Source organism: Oryctolagus cuniculus, chromosome 1, assembly GCF_964237555.1.
Source record: "Oryctolagus cuniculus chromosome 1, mOryCun1.1, whole genome shotgun sequence".
NCBI classification, from domain to species: domain Eukaryota; kingdom Metazoa; phylum Chordata; class Mammalia; order Lagomorpha; family Leporidae; genus Oryctolagus; species Oryctolagus cuniculus.
In genome coordinates this window covers 21,848,994-21,863,772 of record NC_091432.1, presented here as the reverse complement: position 1 = coordinate 21,863,772, position 14,779 = coordinate 21,848,994, and the positions used below count along the sequence as shown (strand labels likewise).

General features: G+C 40.5%; 1 protein-coding gene across 1 annotated transcript in view; it reads left to right on the top strand.

The window, feature by feature from the left end:
* The window catches only part of HSD17B12 (hydroxysteroid 17-beta dehydrogenase 12), a 197,185-nt gene that overhangs the window by 121,606 nt on the left and 60,800 nt on the right, over positions 1 to 14,779 (top strand). Inside the window, exons 4-5 of the mRNA XM_002709065.5 lie at positions 612 to 719; positions 14,591 to 14,655. Coding sequence (XP_002709111.2) covers positions 612 to 719; positions 14,591 to 14,655 — 173 coding nt within the window. The remainder of the gene's footprint in view (positions 1 to 611; positions 720 to 14,590; positions 14,656 to 14,779) is intronic.

Sequence of the window (14,779 nt, the reverse complement as noted above, 5' to 3'; positions counted from 1 at the left end):
CTTAATAGTCCTGTGTGAAGTAAAACACTGAGGTCTTTCTTGTGTCGCTGTATAGATTTATGGCTGTGCATTTTGTGTGGATTTTAAAATGTGTGACTATTAACTATTAACCAAGCAGTAAAATTACAATAAGATCACATTCACTTTTATTTCCATTTTAATAAGACAGGCTTTTTATTTTCATATATCACTCTTTATGATATTTTACATCCTAAAGACTTCTTCCTGAAATTATGGAACATCAATTTGCAATTAAACTCACAAAGCCAGTGATAGTTAAAGAGTATATAGCATTATGACATGAATCATGTTTTACTGTTTGTGTATAAGGGGCTAACAAGTAGTTATCAGGATTGATTTATAAAAAGAAAGCTGATTAAGGAACATTCAGCCAACCCTGTGACGACATTGGGATTGTGTTGGCTGAACTATTGTGTTGGCTCTATCTGATCTCTTCAAGACCTCAAGATGGCTTAAAATTTTCCTGGTCTAAATGCCATATCACATGGTAGCAGGGAGGAGTTTGAAAGGATAATGTTATCAAATGCTTTAATCCTGATTGCCATGTATTAATTTCCCATCTCTTCTCCTTTGTGTTTTTTTCCCCCTAGAAGAAAAATTCAAAGTGGAGACACGAACTATTGCTGTTGACTTTGCATCAGAAGATATTTATGACAAAATTGAAACAGGCTTGGCAGGTCTTGAAATTGGCGTTTTAGGTTTGTATTTTTGCCTCATTTATGGATTTTTCTTGCCTTTGTTATTTGACTTTCACAATGACTACATTTCTTCTTAGGTGTTCAGAGGTAAAATAACCATGAGAAGAAAATTGCTTTATTCCTGCTGTTGGTCATCAGGCGATATTAATGTATATGCATTTGGATCTTTATATTTTTCGTGATATATTGACTGCTGTAAAATTTGGTTATTTCCCTGCCTGCCTTATTTCCTGTTCTCTCTGTGTGCATTTAGATATAGTTACCTAGTAATAATCCTTTAAGGAGGGTGATGCCGAGCCGCATCCAGTGGAGGAAGCCAAGACTTAGGAAAGTGTTCTACTCCTGTTGGTTATTACTGCTCCCCTGAGAAGTCCTTTCAGTCATGTTTCCTCCCAGTTGCACCCTTCATGAAATTTTAATTTTGTAGATATGCTAGCATATATGTCTGTGCTTTATATTTATATAAAAAAAATCAGCCCCCCCCCCCCCATCAAATTTCATCCCTTGAGGGAGGCATGCCCCAGCTGAAATGCATCGATCAGAGATTTGCTTAAGGTCACATGAAGACTGAGTGGTGCAACTGGATTCAGTTTTTGCTTTGTTTTTTTTTCTAAATCTACTACTTTCTTGTTATGTGTCAGCACTCTTAATACAAAAAAAAGACACTTTTGCTAAGATACTGGAAGTATTTAATATTTTTATGGAGGGGCCAGCACTGTGGCATAGCAGGTAAAGCCACCACCTGCAGTGCTGGCATCCCATATGGGCACCAGTTCAAGTCCCGGCAGCTCCACTTCTGATCCAGCTCTGCTGTAGCCTGGGAAGGCAGTAGAAGATGGCCCAAGTCTTGCACCTATGTCGGAGACCTGGAAGAAGCTACTGGTTCCTGGCTTTGGATCAGTTCAGCTCCTATTGTTGCAGCCATCTGGGGAGTGAAGCAGTGGATGGAAGACCTCTCTCTGCCTCTGCCTCTCTGTAACTCTCTCCTTTAAATGAATGAATAAATCTTTATATGTGTGTGTGTGAGTGTGAGTGTGTGTGTGTGTGTGTGTGTGTGTATATATATATATATATATATATATATATATATATATATATAAAAGATTCACCAGAAGAGTTTTAAGGGGACAAAATAGGCTTGGTAAGTTTCCCACCATTTTATTAAAGATCTGTTTGTTTATTTCAAAGGCAGAGTAACAGAGAAGAGAGAGGGAGATCTTCCATCCTCTGGCCCTCTCCCTAGAAATATTTAGGAAGTAGATGAAGTTTGATTTGGTGAGAGTTTGCATGTGGAATGAAGAGAGAACCATGGATGACTTTCAGGTTTCAGACTTGAAATCTGTATCAATAGTGCCATTTACTAAAAAGGGGAATCCTTGAAGAGGAACCTTTTAAGGAAGGAGGGTCATTGAAATGTGGAGTTTTGCTGGGGTGTTCAAATGGGGTTGCTGAGAGTTCGATGTATGGATCTAGGTTTCAGTAGAGCTCAGCAGGAGATACAGTTTGGAGATTAGATATCTATGAGTAGAAATCTCACGGAAGCAATGAGACTAGAGATCATCCAAGGAGAATATAGAGAATGTAAAGAAAAAACTGAAAAGAGGACTTTTTTAAAAAAGATTTATTTGAAAGGCAGAGTTGCAGAGAGAGAGAGAGAAAGGTCTTTCATCCGCTGGTTCACAACGGCTACAACAGCCAGAGCTGTGCCAATCTGAAGTCAGAGCCAGGAGCTTCTTCTGGGTGTCCCACACAGATGCAGGGGCCCAAGGACTTGGCTCATCTAGTGATTTCCCAGGCCACAGCAGAGAGCTGGATTGGAAGTGGAGCAGCTGGGTCTCAAACTAGTGCCCATATGGGATGCCGGCACTGCAGGTGGCATTTTTACCCGCTATGCCATAGCACTGGCCCCAGAGGACTTTTTGGCCCCTCCCCCCTCTTTTTCATCAAAGTCTGCCTGGAGCATACAGCATGAAAGTTGGAGGTTTTTTTCCCCCTTTCACTAGTTAGGTAGTGGCCAATGGAAATAATTTGTGCCACAAATGTGATTTATACTTTTCTAGTAGTCACATTTTTTTCAAAACTAAAAAAGAAAAAGTCAATTTTAATGATGCATTTTATTTTAAATCACACTTCCAAAATATCATTTTAGCAAGTAAGCATTGTAAGGAATTATTGAAATATTTTGCATTGTTTTCATCCTGAGTCTTTAAGTCTAGTGTGTATTTTACATTTATAGCATATCTCAATTCAGACTAGCTACATTTTAGCAGCTGCTATATAGGACATCTCAGCTCTAGTTCATCTTGGCCATCTGTTATCCAAGGGCAATTTTCTAAGGTCTGGCAACATTCAGAGGCATTTCTGATTGCCGCTGCTTGGCGAGAGGAAGGTAGCTATACTGCCCCCTAGTGGACAAAGGTCAAGGATGCTGCTCAACATTCCATGCATTGAAGACAGTGTCTCACAGCTGTGCTGAGGCTGAGAAATCCTGCTTTGAAATTATATTGTCACTTAAGATTCCTGACTCAATACTTGTTGAAACATCCATACTTCAGTTTTGATTTCTAGTTGACTACAGAGTTGTAGCTAATGTATAATAGCACTTTCTCATACATTCTCTCATTGGCTGAGCCATAAATTTAGTTTTCTTCCTGTTCCACTACAAATCTCTGCTTAATCCTAAGATTTATGTAATTATTATCGACTTTTATTAGCAGATACCTACACTGATATTGCATTGTAATTTTAATTTACCATGTTTTTCATCATCATCATCATTATTGAAATTATTTGGAAAGCAAAGAAAGAGAGATAACTCTTCTGTTTGTTGGTTTACTCCCCAAATGCCCTCAAAAGCTGGTCCTGGGCTAGGCTGAAGCCAGGATCTGGCAACCCAATCTGGGTCTCCCACATGGGTTATAGGGACTCAAGTACTTCAGCCATCACTTGCTACTTCCCAGAAAGCACAGCAACAGGAAGCTGTAGCAGAAGCAGAGGCAAGACTCAAAGCTGGACACTCCAGTATGGTTTGCTGCCAATTTTATATTATTACTAGATCATATTTCTCTTTAAAGATTTATTTATTTATTTGAAAGGCAGAGTTACAGAAAGAGAGAGAGGGAGAGAGAGAATCTTCCATGAACTGGTTCACTCCCCAAATGGCTTCAATGGCTAGAGCTGGGCAGATCCAAAGCCAGGAACCAGGAGCTTCTTCCAGGTACCCAACATGGGTGCAGAGGCCAAGCACTTGGGCCATCTTCTACTGCTTTCCCAGGCCATAGCAAAGAGCTGGATGGAAGTGGAGCATCTAGGGTTCGAACCTGCACTTTTATGGGATGCCAGCACTGCAGGTGAAGGTTTTACCTGCTACACCACAGCACCAGCCTCACTTGATCATCTGCTAATCAATGCTAATCTTAGATCAATGCTAATCTTAGGGTTCTTTCTCTAGTGTGAGAATAACACTTTAGTCTGAGATTTACCTATTTTCTTTCTCTTATGATTACCTGGGCTTTTAGCCCCTTTACCTTCTTTTATTCTCTTTCTCATCCCCATCTGAATCTTATACCCCAGCCTCTGTCTTGTAAGGGTAAAATAATCTTATTTATTCTGATTCCTCCTTGGCTAAATGCAGGTCTCATTTTTTTAATGCCCCTTAAAATAGTCTATGTATAGACTGATATCTAGCAAGACCCAGAAATGCATAATAAGTCACAGGAAGAAATTTTTTTCTATTGAGTATTGATGAAACTAGTCATGATAAAAAGAAAAATAATCACCAGTGTACATTCCATTTGTTTGAATAATATTAAGGACCAAACCATACTCAGTGTTTAATAAAGAAAATGAATATTTTCAGAATTACAAAGGAAAATGTTAAAGCCCTTTGTCATGATAAGATAAGTGTAAAGAAAGCAGCAATGAATTGTGTCACTTTATACTGAAAGGTCACCATAACTTGATGCAACTCTATAAATGGTTAAGGTCGGGAAGTTGGATTCTTAGCTCTGTTATGTAAAAACAGCAACATCTGCTGTCTTCTTTATGACAAATGCCAAGAAATACACATTTCAGAAAGCTTATAAAACTCCAACTATTTGGAGAAAATGACGTCCTTACTGCTTTGAATAAGCAAACAATTGGTTAACAGAATGTGATTGCTGTAATGCTGACTTGATTCCTCAGGAGAGACTCTCCTGTGTGCTACAAATTGATTTGGAGGACTTTGTACAATGCATCTCAGAGAGGCGTAATTTACCAAGGCCAGAGGAACAGCCTTGGGTTTGAAATATGCCACAGATAATACTTATTTTCAAATTCCACTACTATGGTTTTCTTTAACTTTTTTTTTAAAAGTTAGATTCTTTATTCTAGAAGGAGAAAAAAAGGTCCTCTTGTGAAAATATAGTTACTTAATTTGTGATTCATTTTAAAAGGAAATGAACCATAGCTCTATTCAAGTTTTTAATGCATCCTAGACAAAAATTTTCGTATGCCAAGTTCTCTCAAAGTCCTTTCCACCTAAAGTGTCTGGTTTATGTAAGTTGTAGAATCAAGACAATTAATTGGTACAGAATGACCTATGTGACCACGCTGGCTCAGTGTGTTCAGAACTTTCGTCATCTGTTGACTCTTTTAGTTCTATCCACATGCAATGTCCATAATTTGGAGAAGCCTTGTTTTAATAGCAACCACATATGGGACAGTAGAGGTCAGCAAGAATAGACCATATTATGTTCTTTTTTTCCATGACCTTTATAAGCATATCCTTGCTCTACTAATGTATTTGGTGAGTTTTAATTTGTATTGGGGGTGGGGCAGCATTCCCATTCACTGGCCCACTCTCCAAATATCACAAGGGCCTGGGAACCAAAGCTAGGAACCGAAAGCTCAATCTAAGTATCCAGTTTGCTTGAGCCATCACCTCTGCCCCCCAGGGTCTACATTAGTAGAAAGCAGGAATCAGGAGCAGGAGCTGGGAGTCCAGGCACTCTGATATGGGATGCAGGTGTCTTAACCAGTGGTTTTACTGCTGGCCCAAGTGCCTGCCTAGTGAAATATTTTTTAATTTGTGTCCGTCCCTTCTCCTCAGCTGAATGCAAACTTTGTTCTTCCTGCTCATGCAACCACTTCCCCTTAGGATTGGGGGAAGCATTTTTGTTCCATTTTTCTCCCCTAAAACCTAGTTTTTCCCAGAAAGGTAGTTTGAGCAGAGTTTGGATCAGTCAGCTCTGTCTCTACAGTGCTTGAGTTTTCTAAATTTCTTAACCAAAGACCTGGGTGTATTATTAGTTACTTAGGAAAAGGGCTGGTTAGCTTCCACATGGCCAACTCCTAGGTAATTGGGTCGGGATTCAGAGATGACTTCCTTATAGCTCATACCCCCAAGGGATCAAAGGAAAGGACTAAACGGTCCTGGGAGAAGAACTGGGGGCTGCAGTAAGTGTGCTGAGGAAGGCCTTTCTGGGACAACTTGGAAGGGAGGGAAGTTGAATGCACTAGGAAGTGATGCAGCTTCCCAGTGCCAGCTGATTAAGGAACCTTCCTTCACTGGAGGTTTGGAAATATAAAAACTACAGCTTTAGGCCGGCACCGTGGCTCACTAGGCTAATCCTCCGCCTTGCGGCGCCGGCACCCCGGGTTCTAGTCCCGGTCGGGGCACCGGATTCTGTCCCGGTTGCCCCTCTTCCAGGCCAGCCCTCTGCTGTGGCCAGGGAGTGCAGTGGAGGATGGCCCAAGTGCTTGGGCCCTGCACCCCATGGGAGACCAGGAGAAGCACCTGGCTCCTGCCATCGGATTAGCGCGGTGCGCCGGCCGCAGCGCGCTGGCCGCGGCGGCCATTGGAGAGTGAACCAACGGCAAAGGAAGACCTTTCTCTCTGTCTCTCTCTCTCACTGTCCACTCTGCCTGTCAAAAAAACAAAACAAAACAAAACAACAACAACAAAAAAAACACTACAGCTTTTCTCCTTGCTAGTCTCCGGGACTTTGGAAAATAGTTTAATAGTTTTATATGGCTTTCTTTTGGAATGTGGCACCTACCACTTACATCTTCTTGCGATTAGAATATTAAGTTTATTTACCTGTCTACTTCTTGCTGGATCAATTGCCCTGAGAGAATGGCTATTTCAGTTAGTGAAAGACTTGGAAAAATCGTTTTGAATGGAGGATAGGCTTAAATAGGAAATTATAGTAGTAAGATTGGTGATCACTGGGGTACTGAGATGGGGAAGAGCAAAAAGGCAGCAGATAGTTGGTTGAAAGTACATGAAGGATAAATTTCAAGTACTTGGAAATAACCTCTTTTGCTTTTACACCCTTTTTACTGACAAGAAACAGACTTGCCCAACATTTGCCAACTGGTAATTAGCAACTTACAGGTTCTGACTTGAGCAACCGATATCATTTCCGTAAGACAGGAAACTGCAGATTGGGAGTAAATTCTGCAGAGACAACAAGTGCCTTCACTTGGCTGTTGAAGTGATGAGAAATCCAAGTGGAGATTCAAGGAGACAGTTGGATCATTGGACATGAATGCCATTCTTGCCTGGGAGGAAGCCTTCTTTGTGTTGAATGAGGCCGAAGCCTTGTATTGCTGAATACGTACCTGGGTGTTGTGGGGTTTTTTTGCTTGCCTTTTTTTTTTTTTTAAATATTCCAGGAGACTCATCAGGAACATTATCAGACTAAGTAGAGTGCCTCGTAGTTGCATTAGTTGTGTTGACTGAGATTGGATTTCTAAAGTGAGCATAACTTTTAGAATTCAAATTTATTTTCTTTCACTTGAAAACCACTAATGGTATTAATTAACTTCAGCTAAAAACTGGATAATTAGCTCTGTGATTTCAGAAGTGTAAATAGAACCGTAAGTCGTGAAACTGATAAATGCTTCTCCTGCTAGCTAACACTTAGCTACTAACCTTGTGTCATCTTTCTTTCCTCATCCCCTCTTCTAATTTTATGTATGACAAATCTTACCTAGTTTTGTAGTGAAGGTCATGTAGCAAATTATAATTAAACAGTGGAAGAGAGATGTTCAGTTGTATCACTTCTGACTCAATGTTTCAATTTCTGATGAAAAGCACTGCAAAGTTTAAGCCTTGTAAACTCTCTTTTATTTGGAAATTGCTACTCACAAGTGTATGAAAACTGTAAAGCTTGCAAAATGTTTTACATAGTGTTCCAAATATCCTCTGTCAGAGTATGAACATGTGCTAGCTCCAGCAATATGTGAACGAGGCGAGCAGGAATTTTCTCTGCGTCATCTTCCACTCTCTCACTATAGACGATAAGAGTAGATCTACTTGAATGAAATAAAGAGGGTAGAGGAGCAAGGAGGTAAATTTAGTCAGCATCAACAGCTATTCTGCTTGTCTTGTAGAAGCATTTCCCCACTCTGTTGCTGATCAGACTTGTATATAATAAAATGCTAATTCAATAAATTCTTGAATAAATGACCGCACAGTGGGGCCGGCATTGTGGTGTAGCAGGTTAAACCTCTGCCTGTGATGTTGGCATCCCATATGGGTGCTTGCTCAAGACCCTGCTGCTTCACTCCCAACCCAGCTCCCTGCTAATGCGCCTGGGAAAGCACTGGAAGATGGCCCAGGTGCTTGGGCCCCTGCACCCACATGGGAGACCTAGAAGAACTCTGGGCTCCTAGCTTAAGCCTGGCCCAGCCCCAACTGTAGGGGCCATTTGGGGAGTTAACCAAAGGGGATGGAAGATCTCTCTGTCTCTCCTCCTCTCTGTAACTCTACCTTTCAAATAAATCTTTTTTTTTTTTTTTTTCAAATGACCACACAGCAATCACAACTTTTTCTCCTTTTATTTACATGTTAAAATGATCCAGGCACTAAACTGGAGATTTTATGCCTACGTTCTCATTCAGTTCTTAAGTTATCATCTCTGTTTCCTATGTAGGGACAGTAAGGAAACTGAGGCTTGCCGAGTAGAATCCCTTGCCTCTTGTCAAATACTGAGCGCTGAGTCTGAAGTGGCAGTATGGTTTTCAAGGCAGTATTTAATAATGAACTCTAAGTGACAGAACTACACTCATGTATGTAACTGCAAATGTAACTGAAATGTAGACTGAATTTTTCTATTTGAAACAAGGAGAAAGAAATAGAGGGGAATATTTTGTACTGTTTGATATATATTGTCATTAGGCAAAATATTTTAAAACTACCCTAATGTGTTATATTTCTGATGATCCTGGGTAAAGAAGCAAGTTGGTGGTGCTCTATGTGGGGTTATCCATGTCTGGCAATAATATTTGTCCAAAAGCATTTTTTTTCCACTCATTTGTTGTCGTTTGCTCCTGCCTCATGCCCAACGCAGATCCACTTAATTTTCTATTGCCCTCACTGCAGCTGGTTTAGAAGGAAGAGAAATCTTGTGTATTTTTTAATGTACTATATAATTTATAAGAGCACTTATATAACATTCTGGATTCCTCTGTGGATTTTTCTGAGTCTTTCAAAGGCCTCACTTATGCTGACATTAGTGTTTCCTGAAGTGTTCGGGCTGGGGTCCTGCACAGAGCAAAGCTCCCAGCCCGTTCTGTTCTTCCCGGTGAGGACCAGCTGTGAGGATCACTCCTCTGCCCACCACCACCTTCTCTGTGCACTTCCTTTGTCCTTGTTCTTGGTCCTGTTCTGTCTGCCTCTTGTCATCTGTTGAGCTCTTCCCAGTCTTAGAACTCCAGCGAAGAATACGCATTTGGCTTGGTGATTTAGGTGCTGCTCGGGATGCCTTGCCCAGTATTGGAGTTGCTGGGTTTGAGTCCTGGCTCTGCTCTAGATTCCAGTTTCTTTTCTTTTTTAAAAAATAAGGGTTTTTGTTGTTGTTGTTGTTAATTTGACAGAGTGACACAGAGAGAGACAAAGAAAGAGATCTCCCATCCTTTGGTTTACTCCCCAAATGGCTGCAAGCACCAGAAGCCAGGAGCCTAGAACTCCATCTGAGGCTCCCACATGGGTGGCAGGTGCCCAAGCACTTGGGCCATCCTCTGCAGCCTTCCCAGGCCCATTCACAGGAAACTGGATCAGAAGCAGAGCAGCCGGGACTCCGGTATGAGATGCTGGTGTCACCAGTGGTGGCTTAGCTTGCTGCATCACAGTCCTGGCCTCCAGCTTCTTTTCAATGTGCAACAGCTGATGGCCCAAGTAGTTGGGTTCCTACCACCCCTGTGGGAGAACCAGGTTCAGTTCCTGGCTCCTGGCTTTGGCCTTTTCCAGTCCCAGCTGTTGCGGGCATTTGAAGAGTGAACAAGTACATAGGATATTTCTCTGTGCCTGTCTCTTTCTGCTTTTCAAATAAATCACATTTTTAAAAAGAAAGAAAAGAGAATATTGTTTATTTTTTTAAAAAATCTATTAAAGAACTGCAGTGAGAAGCTGATGGGAAAGGTTTTTTATTGTTCAAGGTCCTTTTGTGCTCTGTTGTGATTAGAAATGGAAATTCTTAGGTTACAAAGGTGCCTTTTATTTTCTCAAAGACGTGGTATGTTCCACACATAAAAGGGTTTTGTGAATCACTTCGAAAAAATTTAAATATCTCTGGTGCTTCACTTTATGAAATCAAGAATACGCACCAATAAATGTATTTAATGCTAATTTAAGATACTGCCATTTTAGGGGCCACTGTTGTTGGCATAGTGGGTAAACTGCTGGCTTCCCCATATGGGCGCTGCTCTGCTTCCAACCCAGCTCCCTGCTGTTGTGCCCAGGAAAGCAGCAGAGGATGGCCCAAGTTGTTGGGTCCCTGTACCCACATGGGACCCAGAAGAAGCTCCTGGCTCCTTTTGGCCTGGCCCAGCCTGGCTGTTGTGGCCATTTGCAGAATGAACCAATGGATGAAAGCTTTCTCTCTCTGCATTGCCCTCTTTGTAATTCTGCCTTTCAAATAAATAAATAAATCTTTAAAAAAAAAAAAAAGATGATGAATGGAAGAATCAGAGTGAATCTGTAGATAAATTTTTTTTAAAGATACTACCATTTTAAAAGGGATTTTCAATTGTCTTAGTAATGTTACTGACAATTTGTAGCATTTTTTGGTTTTGTGAATCCTATAATGAATCCTGAAATATACAGGGATGGCGTTGCGTGCACCATGCTTAATAAGATTAAATTATAATGGGAATATTTCCATCCTTCACTTCTACCCAAAGCCTGTTTTCTTCCTTTGGCAATTCACTGGAAGCGTTCTCCCTGCTCTGTTTGGTTATTGCTGCCACCTAATGTCTAAAAATGAATTTGCAGGGGTTTCCCTTTTCCACAGGATTCCCACTGTTCCATAGTCTTCTAGATTAAACTGTTTGGAGAGCAGAGAAGTTCAAATTTTCTCTTTGAAGGTTCAGTCATTGCCACTGCTGAAATAAACTGACAATGGACAGACTAACAGGAGAAAAGGCATATGAATTCATTAACCTGCACATGTGCACAGCAGCAATAAAAAGCAGGAAATTTAAGAGTCAGATGGTTGAAGCTTAAATACCCTCTCCCCAGGAGAGAGGGAAGCAGGTGATGTAGACAGTTTCAGAGGGGGCAGTAAATGTAAATGATCTTTGTGGAAGGTGAATGGGCGCAAGTGACCTGGGCCAAGATTCCTCTGCACTCTAGGTGTGGTGTTTGATTTGTCAGTCTCTTCCTCTATGATGCAGTTTAATCTTCCTCGGTTAATGAAATTTCAGTAAGAAGATTGAAGGCAATTGTGTTCCTCTTTGGTGGATCTGGTCTTTAAGTAGATAAGGAAACTTCAGAGAAAAACCTCATCTAGCATCTGCTGATCCTCAAGTGCCTTTAATTTAAAATAATCAGCAGACCAAGGCGCCATATTTTGCTGTATCGTTTCCCGAGCCCCAACAAGAGTAGCAGCTGTTTATCTCCATACTCTTGGGTGAGGGCTCTCTGGAAGATTATGGGTAGCATACATTCCATGAGCAAAAGGATAATACAGCAAGAAGGATTTTAGGAATCCTAATCCCTCCTATAGGACAAATTGCCTGTGTGACCTTGGCATTTACCTCCTCGTCAACAGTTGGACCTGATGCTCTAAAAGGCCTGCCCCAGCTTTGACATTTTTAATTGTATGTTCTTTTGTTTATAAAAGCACAGCTCTTTACATGACGCTCTTTCTTTGGGCTCAAGTTCTCAGCATTGAATGTGTTTTCTTAGAGGTTTTCTTTGCTTATTTAGCAGAGACAGATCTGAGACCCACCATTGTTAAGGTAGCCTTAAACACTTCTCCACTTGCTTGGTTGTTCGTATTTCCTTAGCTCAACTTTGTGCTTGTGGTACATGTTAAGATTGCAAGTCTACCTTGCTGCTTGCAAAGTTTCCCTATCTTTTAAAAAAAAATATGGATTTTCAAAGATTTATAATTTGGGGCTGACGTTGTGGCACAGCGTTTTAAGCTATTGCCTGTGGCGCTGACATCTCATATGAGCCCCAGTTCTAATCCCAGCTGCTGGATGCTCCACTTCCAATCCGGCTCCCTGCTCATGTTCACCTGGCAAAGCATCAGAAGATGGCCCACGTACTTGGGCCCCCGTAACTCAGGTGGGAGACCCGAATGCAATTCTAGGCTCCTGGCTTCCACCTGACCTAGTCCCAATCATTGTGGGTATTTGGAGAGTGAATCAGTAGGTGGAAGATCTCTTTACTTTCTCTTTCTCTGTAACTTTGCCCTTCAACTAAATAAATAAATGAATATTTTTTAAAAATAAAAGATTTATAATCATACTGTTTGATTTTCTTTATCATTTGGAAATAATGGCATTAATATTTCCGTGAGCTAGATGGAACTCTGAAGAAAGAAAAACCTCCAGCTATGGAAGGGTGAAGGGAGATGGAATTTGCTATACGTACTGGGTTTTTTAAAAATCCTGAGGAATATTACAATTTGGCAAAAATCTTTACTTGAGGATTCTGTTATTGTAAATTGACTTTGTAAAGAATATTTCTTTGATGCGTAGCATTTTAACAGATTTTTTGGGTATTGCCTTTTCTCTTAGTCACATTCCAAATAAATTACTCATCCTTTCTCATTCTTTAGGGGTTAAAGTCAAGTCAGGTGAACACAAAGTGATATCTTACTTTTGACTTATTGTTAACAGAGCTTTCATAGCATTGACTTGTAGGACCTGTGGTGGGTGGAGACCCACCGAATAAATAAACATGAACTTGGGTCCACTGTTACTGTGTTAGACACTCTCCCTATTCTGATAAGCAGTTTGCTTTGGTACTATCCTTAGCTCACGTATTTTCAGACTAGATTCAAGACATTCTAGTCAATTCAGCAAGTAAAACCTTAAGACTTGTGGACTCTAGATGACCAGCTTATAGCAAAATATAGGGACTTTGTTGAGTTCCTTTGAGTTACTAATTTTGTTAACCTGTTAGAAAAGTTACCGTTACGACTATCAGGCTGTCTCACACAGTTCCTTAGAAGCTTTAGCAGACTGGTGAGAATTTTATAATCTTTTGCGACTGAAAGCTTTCCTTAATACTTCCCAGTGTTAGTAAGCATTGCTATTGGACTTCTGTTTATTATCCAGCTATTGCTGTTGCTTTTTTCTGAATTGAATATTGGAGGAGGGCAAAGGACAGCTTTAGCATAGGGTTGAGAGCGTGACCTGGAGAGTGGGACCTCCTGAGTTTGTGTCTCAGCCTGCTTGGCTCTAGGATCTTGGGCAAATTATTTAACCTCAATAAACTTCAGTTTCCTCATGTATAAACAGGAGATAATAGGAACTACCTAATACTAGGACAACCTAAGGGGATTGTTGTGATGGATAAATGCAGTTAGCTAGGTAGATACATAGATAATCGATTTCTTGAGTTTTTTTTTGTTGTTGTTGTTGTTAAAATAAATTTCAAAGCATTTTGTTTTTTGATTCCTGCAAAGTTTCTTGCTATCATTGTTTCTGTTTTTGACTTTCCCAGGCTAGGGAAAGTCACAAGATATCTGAGTACTGAAATGAGACACCTAATTACACATCAGTTTATTAATATCTTGTTGATGGTCTTGTTGCCCCAATCATGAGTTAGGTGATTGGAAAGGGGGATACAAGAAAGCCAAGACATGACCTCTGCCTTACACGAATGGTTTGTCACAGAGGTGTGTATTTTCACCCATGGTCTTGGCCCCACAGGAAAAGCCTTCCCTCGCCTCCCAGGGGCAGTCAGGCTCCCGAGGAACAGGCGTCCTGGCACTCTGCACGTTTCATTCTTTTTGTCGGGTGCCCTTCCCTTCCTACTAGATGGTGAACTCCATCAGGCCAGAAACTTTCTGTTTTCTTTCTGCTTTTTCTAATTTCTAGCACATGTCTGGCCCTTAAAAGTGTATGGCAAATATTTGTTGAGTGATTAAATGAGCTCCCATTTTAGAGATGAGCAAACTGACACCAGTATCGTATGTGATTTCTCCCAGGTCACACATTTCCTGAGACAGCTATAATTAGAACTCAGCTTTCAAATCTGCTAACTATAGTAGTCTCTGATCTTTATATTGCACTGTGAAATTAAGATCTAAAGAAAGATTAACCAATTTCTACAAATAGCTGTATTACAGGGGTGAACACGTAGACCTCACGGGGCTGTGGAAAGTGAGGGCTGTGTATATGGCCTTTTGTCAGGGCTTTCCAGAAAAGTAGGTCCAGACAGGAGGACTTAAGTGAAGGAAAATACATTTGAACTGGACTTTTAAGGATGGATAGATCTTTTTTTGGATAGGTGTGAGAAAAGTCACTTTAACCACAAACAGTATTTCACCTAATTAAATCATTCTAGTTTTGATATCTTTAATTTCATTATTTCTGTAAGGCTTTAAAATACATGTTAATTGGCTGATGACCTTGTCTTATTTCAGTGAACAACGTGGGAATGTCATATGAGTATCCTGAATACTTTTTGGACATCCCTGACTTGGACAATGTAAGTCTTTCTTCATCTGTTATAACAAAAATAAAATAATAAAAAAAATAATAAAAGCATGCTGGTAAAATGATTTGGACTGCAAGCACCAGAACCCAGCTGCCTGGGTCTTCTGTTTACTGAA